This window comes from Vanacampus margaritifer, chromosome 2, assembly GCF_051991255.1.
Source record: "Vanacampus margaritifer isolate UIUO_Vmar chromosome 2, RoL_Vmar_1.0, whole genome shotgun sequence".
In the NCBI taxonomy this organism is placed as follows: Eukaryota; Metazoa; Chordata; class Actinopteri; order Syngnathiformes; family Syngnathidae; genus Vanacampus; species Vanacampus margaritifer.
This window is the reverse complement of record NC_135433.1, coordinates 27970379-27989406: the sequence shown is the minus strand read 5'-3', so window position 1 is coordinate 27989406 and position 19028 is coordinate 27970379. Positions and strand designations below refer to the sequence as shown.

General features: G+C 42.0%; 3 protein-coding genes across 3 annotated transcripts in view; 2 read left to right on the top strand and 1 right to left on the bottom strand.

Moving 5' to 3' along the window:
- The first annotated feature begins 652 nt into the window (after window positions 1-652).
- On the top strand, window positions 653-15539 carry gaa (alpha glucosidase). Its single transcript, XM_077555874.1, has 19 exons — window positions 653-1236; window positions 1318-1469; window positions 3026-3191; window positions 3420-3516; window positions 3596-3715; window positions 3810-3928; window positions 4832-4963; window positions 5064-5174; window positions 5248-5361; window positions 5488-5572; window positions 5719-5836; window positions 10035-10168; window positions 11304-11455; window positions 11530-11678; window positions 11903-12044; window positions 12123-12221; window positions 13480-13644; window positions 13864-14016; window positions 14084-15539. Exons 1-19 carry the CDS (start codon window positions 757-759, stop codon window positions 14147-14149), a joined length of 2754 nt encoding a protein of 917 aa, XP_077412000.1. The 5' UTR covers window positions 653-756; the 3' UTR covers window positions 14150-15539.
- LOC144042849 (galactocerebrosidase-like) lies at window positions 15487-18339 on the bottom strand. Its single transcript, XM_077555876.1, has one exon. It carries the CDS (start codon window positions 17888-17890, stop codon window positions 15872-15874), a length of 2019 nt encoding a protein of 672 aa, XP_077412002.1. The 5' UTR covers window positions 17891-18339; the 3' UTR covers window positions 15487-15871.
- The window catches only part of tbc1d16 (TBC1 domain family, member 16), a 34446-nt gene continuing 33580 nt past the window's right edge, over window positions 18163-19028 (top strand). The window contains exon 1 of the mRNA XM_077555875.1: window positions 18163-18485. The gene's annotated coding sequence lies outside the window, so the exon portion shown is untranslated. The remainder of the gene's footprint in view (window positions 18486-19028) is intronic.

Sequence of the window (19028 nt, the reverse complement as noted above, 5' to 3'; positions counted from 1 at the left end):
CCTGGTCGGACCGGCATCTTACCCCGCCATCGGAGCCAACACACCACCAGGTGGTGATCAGTTGACAGCTCCGCCCCTCTCTTAACCCGAGTGTCCAACACATACGGCCGCAAGTCCGATGACACGACTACAAAGTCGATCATCGAACTACGGCCTAGGGTGTCCTGGTGCCAGGTGCACATATGGACACTCTTGTGCTTGAACATGGTGTTCGTCATGGACAGTCCGTGGCGAGCACAGAAGTCCAGTAACAAAACACCACTCGGGTTTCGATCGGGGGGGCCAAACTTGCAAGGTATGCCAGCATTTAAATGAATATTATGTAATTGATAAACGTAAATTGTTTCAGTAATATTTTGTGCATTTACACTAAATCAATTAAATCCAATACAGTTATGTCCCCGGAGAGTCGTTTCGATTAAATATTACATGTTATGGGGAAATAACTTTAATGCAACAAACGTTACAGGAATGGTTAATATTTAAATAGATAAAAATGCGCTCCCCTGCTTTACATTGTTACGATATTAATATTTTGAACTCTTAATATATTATAATATTAACCGTTGAGTATATTTGGCACAAATTATATATAAGCAGTTAGTCATCTTACATTCCTGCCATTTTATTTTGACCTACCTCGCTTGCCGTCGTTGGCTGTTGTGTCGCGGGTCATTGGAGCACTTTGTTTTGTTTTGTTACCACGCCAGTAATCGACCTCTGCTAAATGCACTTTTAACCAGTTTAGAACTTTGTATGACCACTATGGCTCTGTCGGGCAAGCTAACCGGAGCCGCGCTTCTGGCTTTAGCATTTTATTCATTCTCCGATTTTAGTCACGTGCTCATTCTTGACAGCAAACTGGTTCGAAATGGCGAGCCAGAAAAGACCACCCTCCGTGATAGACTCGAACCACCAGACAATTATGTTGCGGTCCAACCATCCCGGTGCGTCATGTCCCCGGAGAGACGATTCGACTGTGCCCGGGACCGAGCGCTCAGTAGGCGGGAGTGTGAAGAGCGGGCTTGCTGTTACTCTCCCCTCAACGACTCATCAAAAGCTCCCTGGTGCTTCTACCCCCATTCGTACCCGGGCTACAAAATGAGTGGCCTGACGCCCACGCTGCGAGGCAGGACTGCTACTTTGACCCGCGCCTCCTCCTCTTACCTGCCCCGAGATGTGGCCACTCTTCACCTGGAAGAAACTCAAGAGTCTGAAGGCTGCTTGCACCTCACAGTGAGAACCACCTCCCCCCTGACAATGAATCTACTGTAATAATCTCAGTTTCACCAAATATGTGCTTTCTTTTCTATGCAGTTGAAGGATCGATGGTCTGACCGCTATGAAGTTGAACTCCCAGCCGGTGTCCCTAAGGGGAAAACCAGTAGCCAAGATGCCCTGTATACCATTGAGTACCAGTCCAATCCATTTGGATTCATTGTGAGGCGTGCATCCAATGGAAGGGTCATGTGAGTATTTAAAGCCAAATGCATCCACAAACAGGTACTGCTGTTTTGGTTAGCAATGAGGTACAAATGGGCTCAACTGTAACCAGACTGTATGAACTGAGACAGAGTACAGTGAAGAGAAAACACCTACATCGCTGTCAGTTTTTTTTTCCCACCATGAGTATGACCTCTAATGTGTACATCTCAATTGAAGTTTATTTTAATCTTTTTAAAAGGGGAAGTAAAAAATATTTTAAAAAATCAATCAAGATAATGTGGTTTCATAAGTGTGTGTACCCTTTCGCAACTGGAATGTTCTGTTCAGAATTAACCAATCACATTCAAACTTGTGTTAACTCATTTACTGCCATAAATTAAAAAAAAGATTATAAAAAAATTAGGGACAAGAGGCGATTCATTTTTTAAATTGTAATTAATCGCGTGACTTCACTAGTTAACTCGCAATTAATCACAAATTTCATATCTGCTCTAAATGTACAATTTAAAAAAATTGGAGGTTTTCATACTTTTGTTAACAAAAGTGGGGAAAAAAATGTTAAACTAATAGAAATAGTTAAAATTAATTTTTGACGTTTATAGCCGTCAATGGCAGTGAATGAGTTAAACTGAAGTCAAAAACTTTCTTTGCAATAATATGTTCCTTGTGCCTCCACTAGTCTAAACATGGTTTTCTGATTAATATTTCATTGTTAACATAGATTATTCCACCTGTTTTCATCCTTCTCAGGGCAATGACATTTTCTCCTGCCCCCTATTATTGTTTAGACTAATGGGGGCTCCGAGAACATTTTGCAAAGACAATTTTTTTCTTGACTTCCCCTTTAAATGGGACTCGTTACACTCCTGGTGCCATTTAAAGTCCCTCTGATTAACCCATATTAAAGTTGAACTGTTCTAACAGGCTGACATTTTTTGTTTGTTTTATTTTTTTCTGAAGGTTTTGTACGGACACTGCTCAAAAATAAAGGGTACACTAAAACAACACATCCTAGATCTGAATGAATGAAATCTTTTTATTAAATACTATGTTTTTTAACATAGTTGAATGTACTCAATCATACAATGGCTATGGAGCCACAATCAAAGTCAAAGTGGAAAAATGCACTACAGGCTGTTTTGATGACTTGATATACTTTTAAGTCAAAAAGAGGCTCTTTAATGCATGTGGTCCTTCAGATGGATTCAGGTCTGGGGCCTCCGCCTTTATGCAGGGAGGAACAGGAGGAGCCGGAGCCATGCAAAATGACCTCTAGCAGACCACAAATGTACATGTGTTTGGTCAAACAGACTCAGAAGCAGACTCCATGAGGAATGTATGATGGTAATCGGCAGGGACGATGCCTTCACGGACCACAGTTAGAAAATTAAAATGATTTTGCGGCCCACTAGCTGGCGTTTGTCAGAATCACTGATCTAAATGGACGTTTGCATTTTATCGGCTCCAAATATCAGTTATCGGCCTCCTTGACTACTAATAAGCAGTTTTATTGGCCCTGGGGGTGAAAAAATCATCATCATCATTCTAATGTAATGTAATGCTCTGTTCTGTCATTTAGCATGAATAGCACGGTGGCTCCTCTTTTTTTTGCCGACCAGTACCTGCAGCTGTCCACCACTCTGGCCTCCTCGCTGGTGTCAGGCCTCGGGGAGCATTACACGTCTCTCTCCCTGGACCTTAACTGGACCTCCCTGGTTCTCTGGAACAGGGACATGGCTCCTCACGTGAGTATGCTTTATTCATTTAAAATCAACCATAGTATGGCTAGATATAAAACAGATAGAAAATAATCATATAAAGTGCTGAGCACAGTAATCAACTGCCCCCTCCAGGTCAAAATTGGAACTAAACTTTGAGTAAGACTGAAAAATAGGCATTTTGTCTAATCCTTTTCACTGTTAATAATCTTCTCTATAGTGAGGGTTTGTTGTACTGTATTCTCTTTTCTCCAGGCCGATGCAAACCTCTACGGCTCGCACCCTTTCTATGTGGTACAGGAGGGAGACGGATTCGCACACGGGGTGTTCCTTCTTAACAGCAATGCAATCGGTGATGACTTTGTTCAGTAAGAGCTACTTTTATTTTCACACGTTTTCTCCTAACTCTACATGTGTGTGTGTGTGTCTAGAGGTGATCTTGCAACCTCTACCAGCTCTCACGTGGGTGTCCACAGGCGGAATCCTAGACCTGTACATCTTCATGGGTCCCGACGCTCAAACTGTCACACGTCAATATTTGCAAATTATCGGTACGGTACGCCAAGTCAGCAACAACCCGCCTGTGAGGAACAGAAATAAGTCAGTGTTCAAAGACAGATTTTTTTTAAAGATATCCTTCTGTAGGTTATCCCATGATGCCTCCTTATTGGTCCCTGGGCTTCCACCTGTGTCGCTGGGGCTACAAAAGCACTAATGTAACCCGTCAGGTGGCTCAGCGCATGCACGATGCTAACTTGCCCATGGTACGTTCATGTTGCATGCAAAGGCCGTGTTTTTTGTTGGTGTGTATTTTGCATTCACATTTTTTTTAGCCTGTGCAAAATCAGTGGTTGCTAATAATAAATAAATAGATAATTATACAGTATAAAATAATTAAATAAATGTTTTAGTAATACTCAATGAATAACAATATCCTGTATTTTTGTATTGTAATTTTTAATATTTGAACTTGTGTAAACTGTTTTATTACTGCATATGAAAATGTTTTAGTTCCAAATTTAGCATTAGACAAATTAAGTATTAATGATTTGAATTAAATAATTTTAAGATTTATGGTCTCTTCACAAAAAAAGCCAAATTAATTATTAATTAATTCATAATTTAGTAGACCATATTTTGAATAAGTATAGTTAATGTTAATATTTGGTTATTGATAAAAACAAATTTTTTTATATGAATATATCACCCTACTTAATAATATACAAATATGTGTCTACTGTGCAAAACAGTTATCTATTTTTATTCAGAACACAATTGCAATATTAACAAAATAATTGAATTACTACTACTACCACTACTACAATAATTTTGTTTACAATTTGAAACAATTCTAATTATTTAATTTGAGTGTGTAGGAATTGATCATATTTATGTATTGTCTCTTCCATATATGTGTTCATGATATGTCACGATCTATTAAAAAACATGTAACTCAAATTTTTTTTAAATTAAATTAATTGTCGTCGTTTTGGGCAAACAATAAAACTCGTATAAATGTGTAGTTACAAACTTTCCATTGGTCCGTGGCAATACAATGTATTGTCTTATATAAATCCAAAGTATCACAATTTTTTTTTACAAAACAACAGTGCGCATTCATCCGGTGTTGTCATCTGATAAGAGCTTTCTTTATTTTTTATTTTTAGGATGTGCAGTGGAATGACCTGGATTACGCAAACAAAGGCAGAGTCTTCACCAATGACCCGCTGCAATTTGGGGACATTGAAGAGATGGTGGAGGAATTCCACCAAAGAGGCTTGAAGTACATCCTCATCCTGGTGGGGAACACTTTCAACCATTTGCTAACTGTTTGTCCCCAGTAGGTGGCGATATGACACTCCTCAAAATGTAGCGTGTGTGTGTTGTGTTCCTCTCTAGGATCCTGGGATCAGCACGACAAGTCCTCCAGGAACATACCATCCCTTCGATGATGGACTCAAACGAGACGTATTCATCAAAAATGCCACTGGTCAACTCCTAATTGGCAAGGTTGGACTTCAACTTGAAAGTCTTTCATTTACCATGTAAATAATTGTAAGATCAACGCATTTCCCGCCTTCAGGTTTGGCCTGGTGCGACAGCCTTTCCAGACTTTACCAACCCGGAGACCAGACAATGGTGGGAAGACTGCATTGTGGCTTTTTATTCTAAAGTGCCAGTGGACGGATTATGGATTGTAAGAATATACTGTACACACACAAACATGTATGTTAGGTTAAATGAAGACAGAAATTGTCCTTAGGTGTGAATATGAACACAAATGCTTGTTTTGCATCTGTGTGTCTTGTGTCCGTCCACACAGGACATGAACGAACCAGTCAGTTTCGAGTCGGGCTCAGTGGAGGGTTGTCCTGACACAGATCTTGAGAACCCACCATACACACCCAGTAAGTCAGCAACGCTACTGTCCTTATATGGTCATTTGGATATCACTATGGATATAATAGATGGGTCAAGACAAAACAGTGTATAAAATACATGAAATAGGAATAGAACTTTTAGTTTAATATTTTTGTGTGTGTCCCCCAAACAGGGGTGGTCGGAGGCCGCTTGAGCTCTTTCACTCTTTGTATGTCAGCTCAGCAAAATCTGTCCACTCACTACAACCTGCACAACATGTACGGACTGACTGAAGCTTTTGCCACTCACAGGTTGGTTAACCCCTTCAGACCCACATTTTCTCAGCTGGGCTTATTATATCTATATATATTTTTTTTTTAACTGAATTTGACTCTTTTCTACGGAAACGTATTGCATTCACTTGAAAAAAAAAAGTCCTGTTTTTCTGATAGTTTTTGGGGGGGAGCTTTGGTTTTTTTTGAGTATTTTTTTCTGTTTTATTGATTTTTTTTCTGTATTTTGAGTTTTTTTTTGTTAAAAAAATATTTTCTATGTTTTTCTCATTTTTTTTGAGGAATTGTTCCCTGTTTTATAAAATAATTATTTTTCTGTTTTTCAGATTTTTTTTTTAAAGGGGTTTTCCCTCAGAGATTAGAGAACAAACCATAATACAGTATACACTTTCATTCCTCTATTGAGAGCCAGTAAGTAAACATGACCATCTTATTGCATATGGAGGTATGCGGGAAGTGTCCGCTTCCGCTATTAGCGAGTCTGCAATAAGTCAATTGGAGTTCAGAGGTTAAAAAAAAAAATACTCAGAAAAACAGAGCTGGTGTTCGGTTTTCCGGAGTATTTTTTTCTTCTTTTTTAAAATTTTATTTATTTTTTTAAATAAAGATTTTTTTCAGCCTGTTTGTCAGAATATTTTTTTTGACAGTAAAAAATATTCAGTAAAACAGAAAAAAATATTCTGAAAAACAGAAAATGAAATAAAAAAAATACTCAAAAAAACAAAGCTCCCCCCAAAAATTAGTCAGAAAAACAGGAGCTTTTTTTTTCTTCCAAGTGAATGCAATACGCTTCCGTACTTTTCCCACATAAGAACAACATTTTTTTTTTTGTGGGTGGGGGAGGGGTGTTATCTCATGTTTTTATTTGTTATAATGGACACCAGGATAGTATGGCTGTAACGGCGTGTTGTAAACTTACCAAGCTCATATGTGACATTTTTAACATGAACATTATGCAAATAAACTTGCCAGTGTGATTGGTTATAGCTAGGATCCAATCATGAACCAGAAGTGTTGACATCATCCAAATGATGCGTTTTTTTAATTGGTTTAGACACGCAAATATGTCATGTGTACTGCAATCATCTATGGGTCCCAAGGGGTTTAAAATGGCTCATGGGGTTCACAGGCTTTATCAATCATTTTTGATAGCTTTTTACAGTGTACTTACTGTGATGCAGGATGTGGGAAAGGAGAGCCACTCCAATAGTATAGATTTGTGGAAAAATAGGAGATTTACAAAATTTTGACAGAGGATGTTTTAGCCTGACGCAAACGATATGTGGAATGCACGTTATCACCCGCGCGGGAATACACATAACCATTCATTTTAGGGATGCACGATAATGCTATTTTGAACCGATACCAATAAACCAATCATTTAGAAAGTGTCGATGTCGATAACCGATAAGTAAGCCGATAATTGTTTGCAAAATTATAATACAAAAAATTGAATACAAATATACTTCTCCTCCGTGAGTCATTACCTTATCGTGGTGGAGGGGTTTGTGTGTCCCAATGAGCCTAGGAGCTATGTTGTCTGGGGATACATGCCTCTGGTAGGGTCACCCATGGCAAACAGGTCCTAGGTGAGGGACCAGACAAAGCTTGGCTCAAAAGACCCCTATGATGAATGTAAGTTTTGGATCGTGGTTACCCTTGCCCGGACGCGGGTCACCGGGGCTCCTCTCTGGAGCCAGGCCTGGAGGTGGGGCTCCAAGGCGAGCGTCTGGTGGCAGGGCCTATGCCCATGGGGCCCGGCCAGGCACTGCGCGAAAAGGCAACGTGGGTCCCCCTTCCCATGGGCTCACCACCTGTGGAAGGGGGCAAAGGGGTTGGGTGTACAGTGAGTTGGGTGGCAGCCTTGGCGGTCCGACCCTCGGCTACTGAAGCTAGCTCTGGGGACATGGAATGTCACCTCTCTGGCGGGGAAGGAGCACGAGCTGCTGTGTGAGGCAGAGAAATTCCGACTAGATATAGTCTGACTCTCCTCCACACACGGCTTGGACTCTGGTACCAATCCTCTTGAGAGTGTCTGGACTCTCTTCCACTCTGGAGTTGCCCACAGTGAGAGGCGCAGAGCAGGTGTGGGCATACTCATTGCCCCCCCGGCTAGGCGTTGGGGTTTACCCCGTGAACGAGAGGGTAGCCTCCCTCCGCTTTCGGGTCGGGGGACGGGTCCTGACTGTTGTTTGTGCTTTATGCACTGAACAGCAGCTAAGAGTACCCACCCTTTCTGGAGTCCTTTCTGGAGAGCGCTCCCCCTGGGGACTCCCTCGTTCTGCTGAGAGACTTCAACGCTCACGTGGGTACGTGACAGTGATACCTGGAGGGGCGTGATTGGGAGGAACGGCCCCCCTGTTCAGAGCCCGAGTGGTGTTTTGTTATTGGACTTCTGTGCTCGCCACGGATTGACCATAACGAACACCATGTTCAAACACAAGGGTGCACTTGGCACCAGGACACCCTAGGCCACAGTTCGATGATCGACTTTGTAGTCGTGTCATCGGATTTGCGGCCGCATGTGTTGGACACTCTGGTTAAGAGAGGGGCGGAGCTGTCAACTGATCACCACCTGGTGGTGTGTTGACTCCGACGGTGGGGTAAGATGCTGGTCCGACCGGGCAGACCCAAACGTATTGTGAGGGTCTGCATGGAACGTCTGGCAGAATCCCCTGTCAGAAAGAGTTTCAACACCCACCTCTGGCAGAACTTCTCCCTTATCCTGAGGGAAGCGGGGGACATTGAGTCCGAGTGGACCATGTTCCGCGCTTCCATTGTTCACAAGTCAGGGTAGGTTGGAGCGGGAGCTCGACAGGCGGATCGATGCAGCGTCTGCAGTGATGCGGACTCTGTATCGGTCTGTTGTGGTAAAGAAGGAGCTAAAACGAAAGGCAAAGCTCTCGATTTACCGGTCGATCTACGTTCCTACCCTCACCTATGGTCACGAGCTGTGGGTTGTGACTGAAAGAACAAGATCCCGGATACAAGCGGCCGAAATGAGTTTCCTCCGCAGGGTAGCCGGCTCTCCCTTAGAGATATGGTGAGAAGCTCGGTCATCCGGGAGGGACTCAGTGTCGAGCCGCTACTCCTCCGCGTTGAGAGGAACCCGTTGAGGTGGCTCGGGCATGGACCCCTCCCTGGAGAGGTGTTCCGGGCATGTCCCACCGGCGGGAGGCCCCGGGAACGACCCAGGACACGCTGGAGAGACTATGTCTCTTGGCTGGCCTGGGAACGCCTTGGGATCCCGTCGGAGGTGCTGGCTGAAGTGGCTGGGGAGAGGGAAATCTGGGCTTCCCTGCTAAAGCTGCTGCCCGCGCGACCCGACCCCCGGATAAGCGGTAGATGATGGATGGACAAATATACTTTCGAGTCCTACTAGAAGTCTAACATGTACAAATACATTGAAACATTGTGTAAAGCACCATGAAGCTGAATTTTATTGATAACTCTGCTTCAAAGACAACCGGCAGTAGCTCATTTTGAGTTTGCCAAAACAAAAGTCATGTTTTAAAAATGCAACAAAAAACTGCGATGGTAGCATTTTGGTGAGACACAGGAAAGAAAGTCCACACTGGCGACTGCCATGTCGCTGTGATGCATCTTCTGCCACCACGAGGTCACGCGCATTATGACATCACAAATATGCGACACTACCATAGGAGAGGGGAGGGGTTGAGGAGTTGGGCACAACTAGAGCCACAAACAGATGAACCAACGCGGCAAGTCTATTATTATCTGCAGACTTCTCGATTATCTGGTTTAACTGTATGGCGTCAAATTGGTCGATAAATACAGATAATTATCATTGTCTTAAGTGAATACCACATCCTGCAACTGTGAGGCACCATGTATTGTATATTATGAGTACAGCCTCTCTTTGAGAAAATACAGTAGTGACCCAATTTATTATATTATAATTATAAATTAACGCCTCACCTTAAATAGACCCCTCTGTCCCCTGTTAGATTACAAATGTACAATATTTCCTTTTATTTGGACTGATAACGACATGTGACACAATAGACACTATTACAGCATATCGACAAACAGCAGACATGACATCTGTAAAGGTGTCATTTGGAGTTTAAAGCAAAATCTCACAAATGATGTACTTATTTGTCTTAAGTGGGTGTTTTTAGGAGGACATCCCCTGATTAAGGAAATGCAGTGTGTGTGTTGTGGTATTACAGTCTACGATTGTTGCCATTGACAGTGCTCTGGTGAAAGCGCGCGGCAAGAGGCCGTTTGTCTTGTCTCGCTCTTCCTTCCCAAGTATCGGACGCTTCTCCGGAGTGTGGACGGGAGACGTCAGAAGCAACTGGGAGCAACTTAGATACTCCATACCTTGTGAGTGTTTGATACACTCGCAAAAATACCCGCTTCTTTTTCAGTCAGTATTAAGTCAACCCACTTGGAAATCTCTCATGATGTACACCGTTCAGCCATGGCCTACCCTCCTCTGCCTCTAATTGGCTGGTACCCCCCTGCCTACGCTGATTAGATTGGCTACCCTTTGGCATGAAGACTGATGAGCCAATCGGAGGCAGAGTAGGACAGGCCATGTCGAGGAAAACAGCCCTTCAAATGCTCCCCCGTGCCATAATGGTGAGCCATAAATTTAGCTTAGGTGAACTGATTTGCCCTCATACACTGGATACTTGATCGCGATGTGGGTTTGATCCCCGGGTTCGGTGCTGCCGGTTACACACTAACCACATGCTCTAGTTAAGTTTTATAGTAGCTAGGCTGGTACTTGATTTTTAAGTACCGGTAAATAAAAATACAAGAATTGGGACAAATAGTTTAAGATTCAGCACAAAACAATACTGAAGTCTAACCAGACTGTTTTTCACTATTATTTGTTCATTGTTCACTAAATATTGTCATTTGTTTTATAACATATACTTTATGTTTGTCATGATTTCAGGCTGCTTGTGCTACCAAACTGTTCTTAACAAGTCATGATAATTTTATTATTGTGGGCAAGTACAAATGACGGATTTTTAATTCTTACATGGCACTGTTAAAAGATTTTCTGGACTACTTAAAAAAAAAAAAACTGGTGAAAATTGAGAGTATACTCACTTCTCCAGGGACCACTACACCACTGACCTAAGGTTTAAAAAAGAAAAAAGAAAAAGATTGATATCAACTGATATGAAATACTTGTTGTGATACATTTTTCCGCCATTTTGCCTAGCCCCCCATTCATGTTCAACGTTAACACTGTAACTTTAGTGCGATTCGTTAGCCTGTCTATGGAGTTTTGCGTTGTTAGCTAGTAAACTTTCCAAAGGCAAAGTTTTGTGGTGATTTTGAATACACGGTTCTTCTTAATAAGAATGTTCCCTCTCTTTCAAACTGCTGCTTGTTGACGTGAAGTGAGTTGAGTACGCTACCATCATGTAGTGCTGATATCTTCGGCTTGTATCTTGAAACACAATCTTCCACTGTGTTGACGTTGTGCACATTTCCCTCTCAGCGGTGCTGAAGTTCAACCTCTTCGGGGTCCCCCTGGTGGGCGCGGACGTCTGCGGCTTCGGAGGCGACACCACCGAGGAGTTGTGCGTGCGCTGGATGCAGCTCGGGGCCTTCTACCCGTTTATGAGGAACCATAACGATCGGCCATATGCAGTGAGACGCACGCGCCGTCATGACGTATTGTACCGCTGTATGTTTTCTGTTGTCCTAACGGTCGCACTCCACAGCCTCAGGAGCCTTTCGTATTCGGGCAGAAGGCCCAGGCGGCCATGCGGAGCGCGCTGAATCTTCGCTACGCTCTCCTCCCGTTTCTCTACACGCTCTTCCATCACGCGCACATTTCTGGTGACACGGTGGCAAGGCCTCTCTTCATGGAGTATGTCACCCTAACACACTCTTTTTCCAAGAACAGCGATGGGCAACGTCTCTGTTGAAATCTAAAAAAATAATAAAAAAATTTGAGGCTAACATTTTTGGCTTTTGTGACACCTCCAACTATATTTTGATAGAAATATGAAATGAAATGAAATTAAATAAAATACAAAAAAATTGATTTGCCTACCCCTTCCTCATTTTCCCTCATCATGTTTGTCATTTCAGGTTTCCCACTGACCCTCACTGTCAGATGATAGACAGACAATTCCTCTGGGGGAGTTGTCTCCTCATCAGCCCAGCTTTGGAGGAGGGTGCAGTGGAGGTGGCTGCTTATATGCCTCCCGGGACTTGGTACAATCTGCATAGTGTGAGCTGCGCAAGCTTTGATTCATGAATCTCATCCCTTGCATTAACACATAACCCAAAATGATCTGTTCTTTGTCAGGGTCAGCCGTCGTACAGTAAAGGCGAGTACCTGCTTCTGTCTGCGCCCTTGGACATCATTAACATCCACGTGAGGGAGGGACACATTGTCCCCCAGCAGGTTGGTCTACCACTATAACCATTTGGATTAAGACAGAATGGTGGCAAAGGGCATTTTATTACTGAAATTCACAGAGGCAACCGTTTGTATTAGAATTTGCACAGCAGAATGATGGTCCATATTTAAAGAAATAGGGTATGTTCCGGTACTTTATTTTGCGATTGAGTTAACTCCTAAAGCAGTTTATTTTACCAAAGCACCATCTGCTGTTTGTGGTGGGGCACTGCACTTAATGGAAAATTGCCACTGGAAGCAACAATACAGTTATCGATGTATAACAACGAATACAGATTTGAGAAATTATTACCCACTAAAATGACTTGTTGTGACAGTGGAGTGGGGAAAATAAGATTAAAGTCTGAAAAAGGTGAGTAGAAAAGTGGGATTGGTCGAAAATCTGCATATATGAGATGAATCACATTACTTTTAGTTGGAATCTGTTCATAAAGAGAGTCAAGCCAAATATTTTCTTTACTATCTGTGCTAAATGGTTGTTTCTTAAAGATGCAGTACAAATTAATTTGTTTGTTTGTTTTGGCTAAGTCGTGGGTCGTATTTATTTATTTATTTATTTATTTATTTATTTACTAGGCTTGTGGTAGTTTTGAACAGAGGTGGCAAAACCCAGCCACAGTTTGGCTTTAGCCCCTGATGCTAGCTAGCAGGCAAACAAGCACCATGGGAGCTAGCTAGGGAGCTAGCTAGCATCTGGGGCTAAGGGCTGGGTTTTTACTTTCTGGACCTGTCACCTATACTCTTGAAGTGTGATAACTAAGTCAATAATGAATACATTTTTATTTTCATCTACTCAAAATGTTCAGTGGCATCAGACCTATTCATACATATATTCATATTTTATTTTTTTGTTTTTTGGAGGAGGGGGGAGCAGTATTGTGCTATGAGCCTATCAGTAAATCATAACAGCATTTTTTTTATGCGTGCCTGTTTGTCAAAGTATATCAAAATTATAATTTATAATGGGATACAAATGAGCATGTTATATTGATATATAAATCTCCCTCTCCCATTTGCAATAATTTAGAAATTACCACATGGTGCTATTTTGAACCTCTAAATGTCGAGACAATCTGCTGTAATTTTTAGCTTCCTTTTGTTTGATTTTAATACTTTTTCTTTGATGTAATAAGTTATAACACATCAAATACATAAAAAAAAAATGGGACAAATACCACCCAGGGTTATATGAAGACAAGCAATTTACGAATGAATTCATATGAATATCTCCTCTCTCTTACAGGAGCCAGCTTTAACGACAACAGTCTCACGCAGAAACCCTTTCCTCCTGACGGTAGCGTTGTCAGCGGGAGGCTCGGCCCAGGGGGACTTGTTCTGGGATGACGGCGACAGTATCGATACCTTTGAAAAAGGAAGTTATTGTTACGCCATCTTCACTGCTGGGCATGTAGGTAAAGTCCGTGGTTAAACTTTGGAACTGAAATAACTTGTGCTTGGGGTTGCACTGCCAAATATATGGCCAAAGTTTCGGTACTTTTCAATAGAGGCATGTATGTATAAAACGTTTGGTTAGGTTGTCTGGTAATAGCCAGTTAGCAAAACATAATGGCTAGCCTGCTAGTTATCTTTAAGTACGGGTGACATCTTTAATACCTCACTGTTTCAGTCCCAACTTGTGAGCGAGCCCATCAGGCAAAATGGAGCCCTTGATGGTCTCATACTGAGAAGAATGCAGGTGTTCGGCGTGCCCTCGCCACCACAATACGTGGTAGCCAATGGGGAGAAAATCATGGATTTTACATATAATGCCGATACAAAGGTTAGGAATTGAACATCAAAATTAGTCATGACTTTCCTGAAGGATAACACTTGGTTTCTTCCAACAGGTTTTAAACGTGAGCAGCTTGGCCTTGCCCATGTCAAAGATGTTTACAGTCCAATGGGCACTATGATAATGCACTGGTTTCTATTACCCATAATGCCACTGAAGAGATGTTTTTTGTTGTTGCAGGTATATTCATAGCAGCTTTCTATTCTGTCTCGTTTGATTGTCATTGCTACACTGGAGCCAAATATTGACTACTTTTGCCCTTTAAAATGTGTGTATTTTTTTTTAAAGTATTTTGAATTTAATAGAGAAAAAACATCCATTGTACATAGTATTTCATCATCAGACAAGGACACATTTTATTTCCTTCTCACACTCTCATGGGTCTCTATTAGTTACATCTGCATTAATGTAGTAAGAACTGCATCAAAATGTTTATGAACAAAAAGTATTGCAGTGTTATGTTGTGTTTTATAACATTGTATAAAAGTATGTAGGAAGTTGCACTTTATACTGTCCGATCACGTTTTATCATAACGTTTTTAGATTTGTGCATACAAATATTGTATTTAAAAAATCAACACGAGTTTAAAGGCCGAAGTGATAGGAAACAGTTGTGGGCTCTTAATGTTAACCAGAATTCAATGCTTTTACCAGGAATCCTATATTGTACAGCTCATTTTATGTTTAATTGTTACACATTTTTGTCTTCTTCTTGTCATGTTTACTTGTATGCATCGTCGTGGAGTGGACTGTACTCTGCATTTTGGCCTAGACATTAGGGACAGTGTCAGTGCTTGACGGTTGCACTAATTCTGACTGTCACCTGCGGGTCGCTTGTGTTTTTTGCACCAGTGAACGGGCATCATTTGACACAGTTCCTTTTTTTGCTCGTCCGCTGCTGGACAGTCTACGCTGGTGCACTGGATGGATTGCGGTGGGGTTGTGGACGAGAATGTCAACGCAAAACGTGGAGGTGTATGGCTGTCCGCGGGATGTGGAGATGAAAGTTTAGCGCTTGGAAGTGAACTGTTGAAGTCTCTGATCAACTGCTGAAAGTTGATTCTCTCCTCTTTCATCTAGAACTGCTTCAAACATCAAAGCGCATGTAGGAATGAAAAAAATCGTTGATTGTATTGCTATTAATGTTTTATGTGTTTCTGTAAAGCGCTTCGTGACAGCTAAGGCTGTTTGAAAGCGCATTATAAAGATGACTTAAAATGTTAAATTCATTAAGGCTTACAAATGGGATTTTTTTTTCTAAGAGGAAACACTCATTTTCAAGTCATCTGTATTCTACTAATTTAGTGGAAATTGAATAGAGAAAAATAGCTTGAGCTTCGAAAGATGACAAGAATACTGTACATTAGGCTTTGTCCGTGTTTACATATACTGTATATACAGTTATTTAACTTTTGATCAAAGACACCTGCCTTAAAATAATAGGGCTGCAACTAAAGATTATTGTAATATTTTGATTTCCATCCCTTTATTCCAAAACATGACATTATTTCAAAGTCACAGTGTAGAAAATGTACAAATTAATTATGAGTTATTGGTTTTAGTCAGCAATGTGTCACAAAAAAACAAACAAATGTTGAACCTTGTTTTTCAAAATAAAAACAAATATAATATTTTGATTAAACACAAAAAATAATTTTTCTTTCATGAAGAACTGAAATGTGACAATATTTCCTGTCGAGAGTGAAATTCTGAGGATTTAGACAATTTCAAGTTAAACAAGGTCTCTCAATGATTCGTTATCAAAATAGCTGAAAATAATTATTTTGATCATTAATTTGTTCTGGATTCATTGTTGCCCCTTTAATCTCATTCACTCAAACAGTCACAATGTGACTATTTCTTGTATCACTGGCGTTATAGCAAAATTATCAAACTGGGCCAGCTCAAATGATTGTGTCCCGATGGCAGCCCAGCCATTCTTTGGTGTCAGTGCCACAGCATTCTTCCACAATTGATAACCATTCAGCTTTCCTGATGCAAATTGGCCCGTTACAGTGAGTGATAGCGTGTGCCAGTCACCTGCTTTCGTACCAGATTCTCCTTCAGCCAGAATCGTGAGACCAGCAAGGTCATTAGTAACTTTGTATGTTCCATCAGCAAAAACCCAGAAAAATATTCCCTTGGCACTACGGATGACCTGTCCCCCTTTATTAACCCTAGCTGCAATGAAAACACCACCAGTTTTTCCACTCTCCATGAAGACGTCACATTTAACATTCAGATCCTGCCACATATAATCACCAATAACACTTATAGTCTGATCTGCATCCGCTGCCCAAGAGATAGGCCGTTGAGTCAGAACCTGACGTAAAGTGAAGGCATGAGGCCCTGAATCTGTCAGGTTGGTATAATATTCAAAGACGCCAGTCTGGTCAGCGAAGTTCGGAGCTTCTGAGAAGGGAGCATCTTGGACATTAAAGTCATCCTTGTAGTACTTTGGGAAGGGGGACGAAGCAGGTGGATCTGGGTAGTTGCCCTTCTGTCCCGTTGTCATTGTGGTTACTGTGTAAACCTCATCTTCATTCAGATTTAGGGTAAATTTTCCATTCTTTAGTTTCAGTGGACTTAGACGCTCAAAAAAAATGGCCTTTTTTGTCTTGAAGTTAAACTGGGACCGCCAAAGTTGCAACTCCTTGACGGAAGAAAAAGATCCTTTCAGCTGAAAGGTTGCATTTTGTGAGGTCACAGAGTACGGAGGGAGTGGAGGTCGTATGCACAACGAATGATTATGGGTCATCGTTTCGATGACAACTGTAAGATTTCCTTTCCCATCAGTCAAGGCGACATAACTTCCGCCGTTTGCCAAATGTCCAACAGTCTTCAGGTACGTCCATCCTGGCTTGGTGAACTGTGACGTGTGAGCTGTAATCCAGACAGGAGACGCCACGACATAGTTGCCGCTCCAGGGTTCGGACGCGGTCATCAGCCCATCTCTTCCAAATGGTAGTTCCTCATAGTAGCTGGCAACTAAATTCCAAGAAATGGTAGCGGTCATGAATCCGTTGATGTAGTTCTGGTTGAGAATGCGTGCCCAACAGCCTCCTCCGACATCATCGTTGAATGTGCTGTAATCCTCTGAAGACCACAGCGTCTTCCTTGTCTTCAGGGCGTCCATCACAGTGGTAGTGCCAGGGTAGTGAGAACCAATCACATCAACAGCATTGCTGAGCTCTGGATCCAGCAGAAGAGACTGTGAAATAGGCTCCCACAAGTTGTCATTGGCTATGATCCTGACACGCTCCAGGCCACTTTTGTCCAAAGTGTACCGCAGCAGCTTGATATACTTGCTGTCAAAGTTCCGCTCGTTCCAAATCCCAACATAGTCGATGTTGAGTTCATGGAAGTGCTTTGCACCAAGGATCCACTTGACTACATATGTAGCAGTGACGTCAGGAAAGTCATAGGGCCACTGCTTACCATGGCCGATCCAACCAGGAAATGCCCAGGGCAAGCCAATAAGTATAATGTTTGGATTCCTCTTCTTTGCCTCTTTCATGAGCCACCATTCATACCCTCGGAAGTAGTTCTCATCATCCTCATAGTGCATGTGCGATGGTTCCGTTCCATCTGTAGTTTGAGCATCTCCTCCTATTTCAACTTTAAGGATCTGCAACGAGGCACCAAAATTTGGTTTAAAAAGATAATCGAGGATCTGGCTTCGGTAGGGCTCTGCATAATTGACTAGTAAACGCGTCGTCGCCCCTCCACCACTCAATCCTCCAATTCCATCAAAGACATGTCCTAAACCCTCCGTGTCGTTCAGGAAATAGGTCTGTGAAAAGCAGGAAACTAGAAAGAAACGTAAAAATATCACAAGGAAAACATGTATTCCGTACGCCATAGCAAAACCAGCCGTTGCCTTGTGGTCTGTCAATTCATTACTTCCTGATCATATGATCATGTGATCAATAAAAATCATTGCGGAAGCGGTGATTTCTCTTTGATTTACAAATTTACAATTATTGTAAATATACACTCAACAAAATAGGCAAACATACATGAACAACAAATACAATTAATCACCCAAAACAAAATAAAAACATGCATGAATCGGTGATTTGTGGATTGGAGACAGATGTGGTCTGGCCGGAAAGTCAAGTTAAATTTTTCAAAAGTAGGAAATGACAAAATGTGCCTTTCAACTTAAACGTCAGTGGTGTTTGACTCTGTTCTATGTTCATTCCGCCATGTAGGGTTTACTTTGAAAGTACAATCCGGAAGTGAAATATTTGCTTGCATGGAATAGGGGGTAGCATCAGCGCAGCAGCGAAAATGTATGCCGTCACAGACTGAACACACAGGGAGACAAACAAGACTTGTAAACCGTAAACGCCGAGCGCAATTCCCGGAGAGAGGCTGTGGCACGTCGCCGGTTCACGCTGCAGTCTGACATGGACGTCCACCATGGGCTGTAGACTCCTGCGACAGGACCGAAGGTGAGCCGTGTCCGCGTTCTTGTCCTTAGATACCGCTTGGCTCCTCATTCATTTGGATTCTGAAACAGGTGCACGCCAAGAGTCTTTTTCCCCCTGTACGCTATACGTGTCATGGTTAAAAAAAAAAAAAGGACTAACTTTAAAGTTCTCCTTTGAGGCTGCTGACGATATGAATTGTCAAATGAGGCTTTTCCAGCCAGGTAAAATGAGATGGAGTCGGTGTATTACCGTGGGCCTATCTGTTGTGGTCATGTCAGGCGGATGCTGCCTGACAGTTCAGGATGGAGACCCCCACCAACCCCAGCCCACCCACAACACGGGCATTATTACTACGTGACACGCCTCGCTCACTTGATTTAACTTTCACCCACGTCCTTTCCTGCAGCTGACGCAAGCACTAGCACATCAAGTGTCCCGCTCCAACTATCATGTACTGCATGCAAATTTAGATGCAGTAGAGCCACCCTTTCTCCCTAAAATAAACTTTTAATGAATAACTGACGTGACATAACAAATAACTCATGTACTGACATTGAAAGTATT

Coding starts and splice junctions, on each gene's coding strand:
- gaa (XM_077555874.1), top strand. CDS start 757: ATGACCACTATGGCTCTGTCGGGCAAGCTAACCGGAGCCGCGCTTCTG. Junction 11,456..11,529: donor ATAACGATCGGCCATATGCA/GTGAGACGCACG, acceptor CGCACTCCACAG/CCTCAGGAGCCTTTCGTATT. Junction 12,045..12,122: donor CTTGGTACAATCTGCATAGT/GTGAGCTGCGCA, acceptor GTTCTTTGTCAG/GGTCAGCCGTCGTACAGTAA.
- LOC144042849 (XM_077555876.1), bottom strand. CDS start 17,890: ATGGCGTACGGAATACATGTTTTCCTTGTGATATTTTTACGTTTCTTT.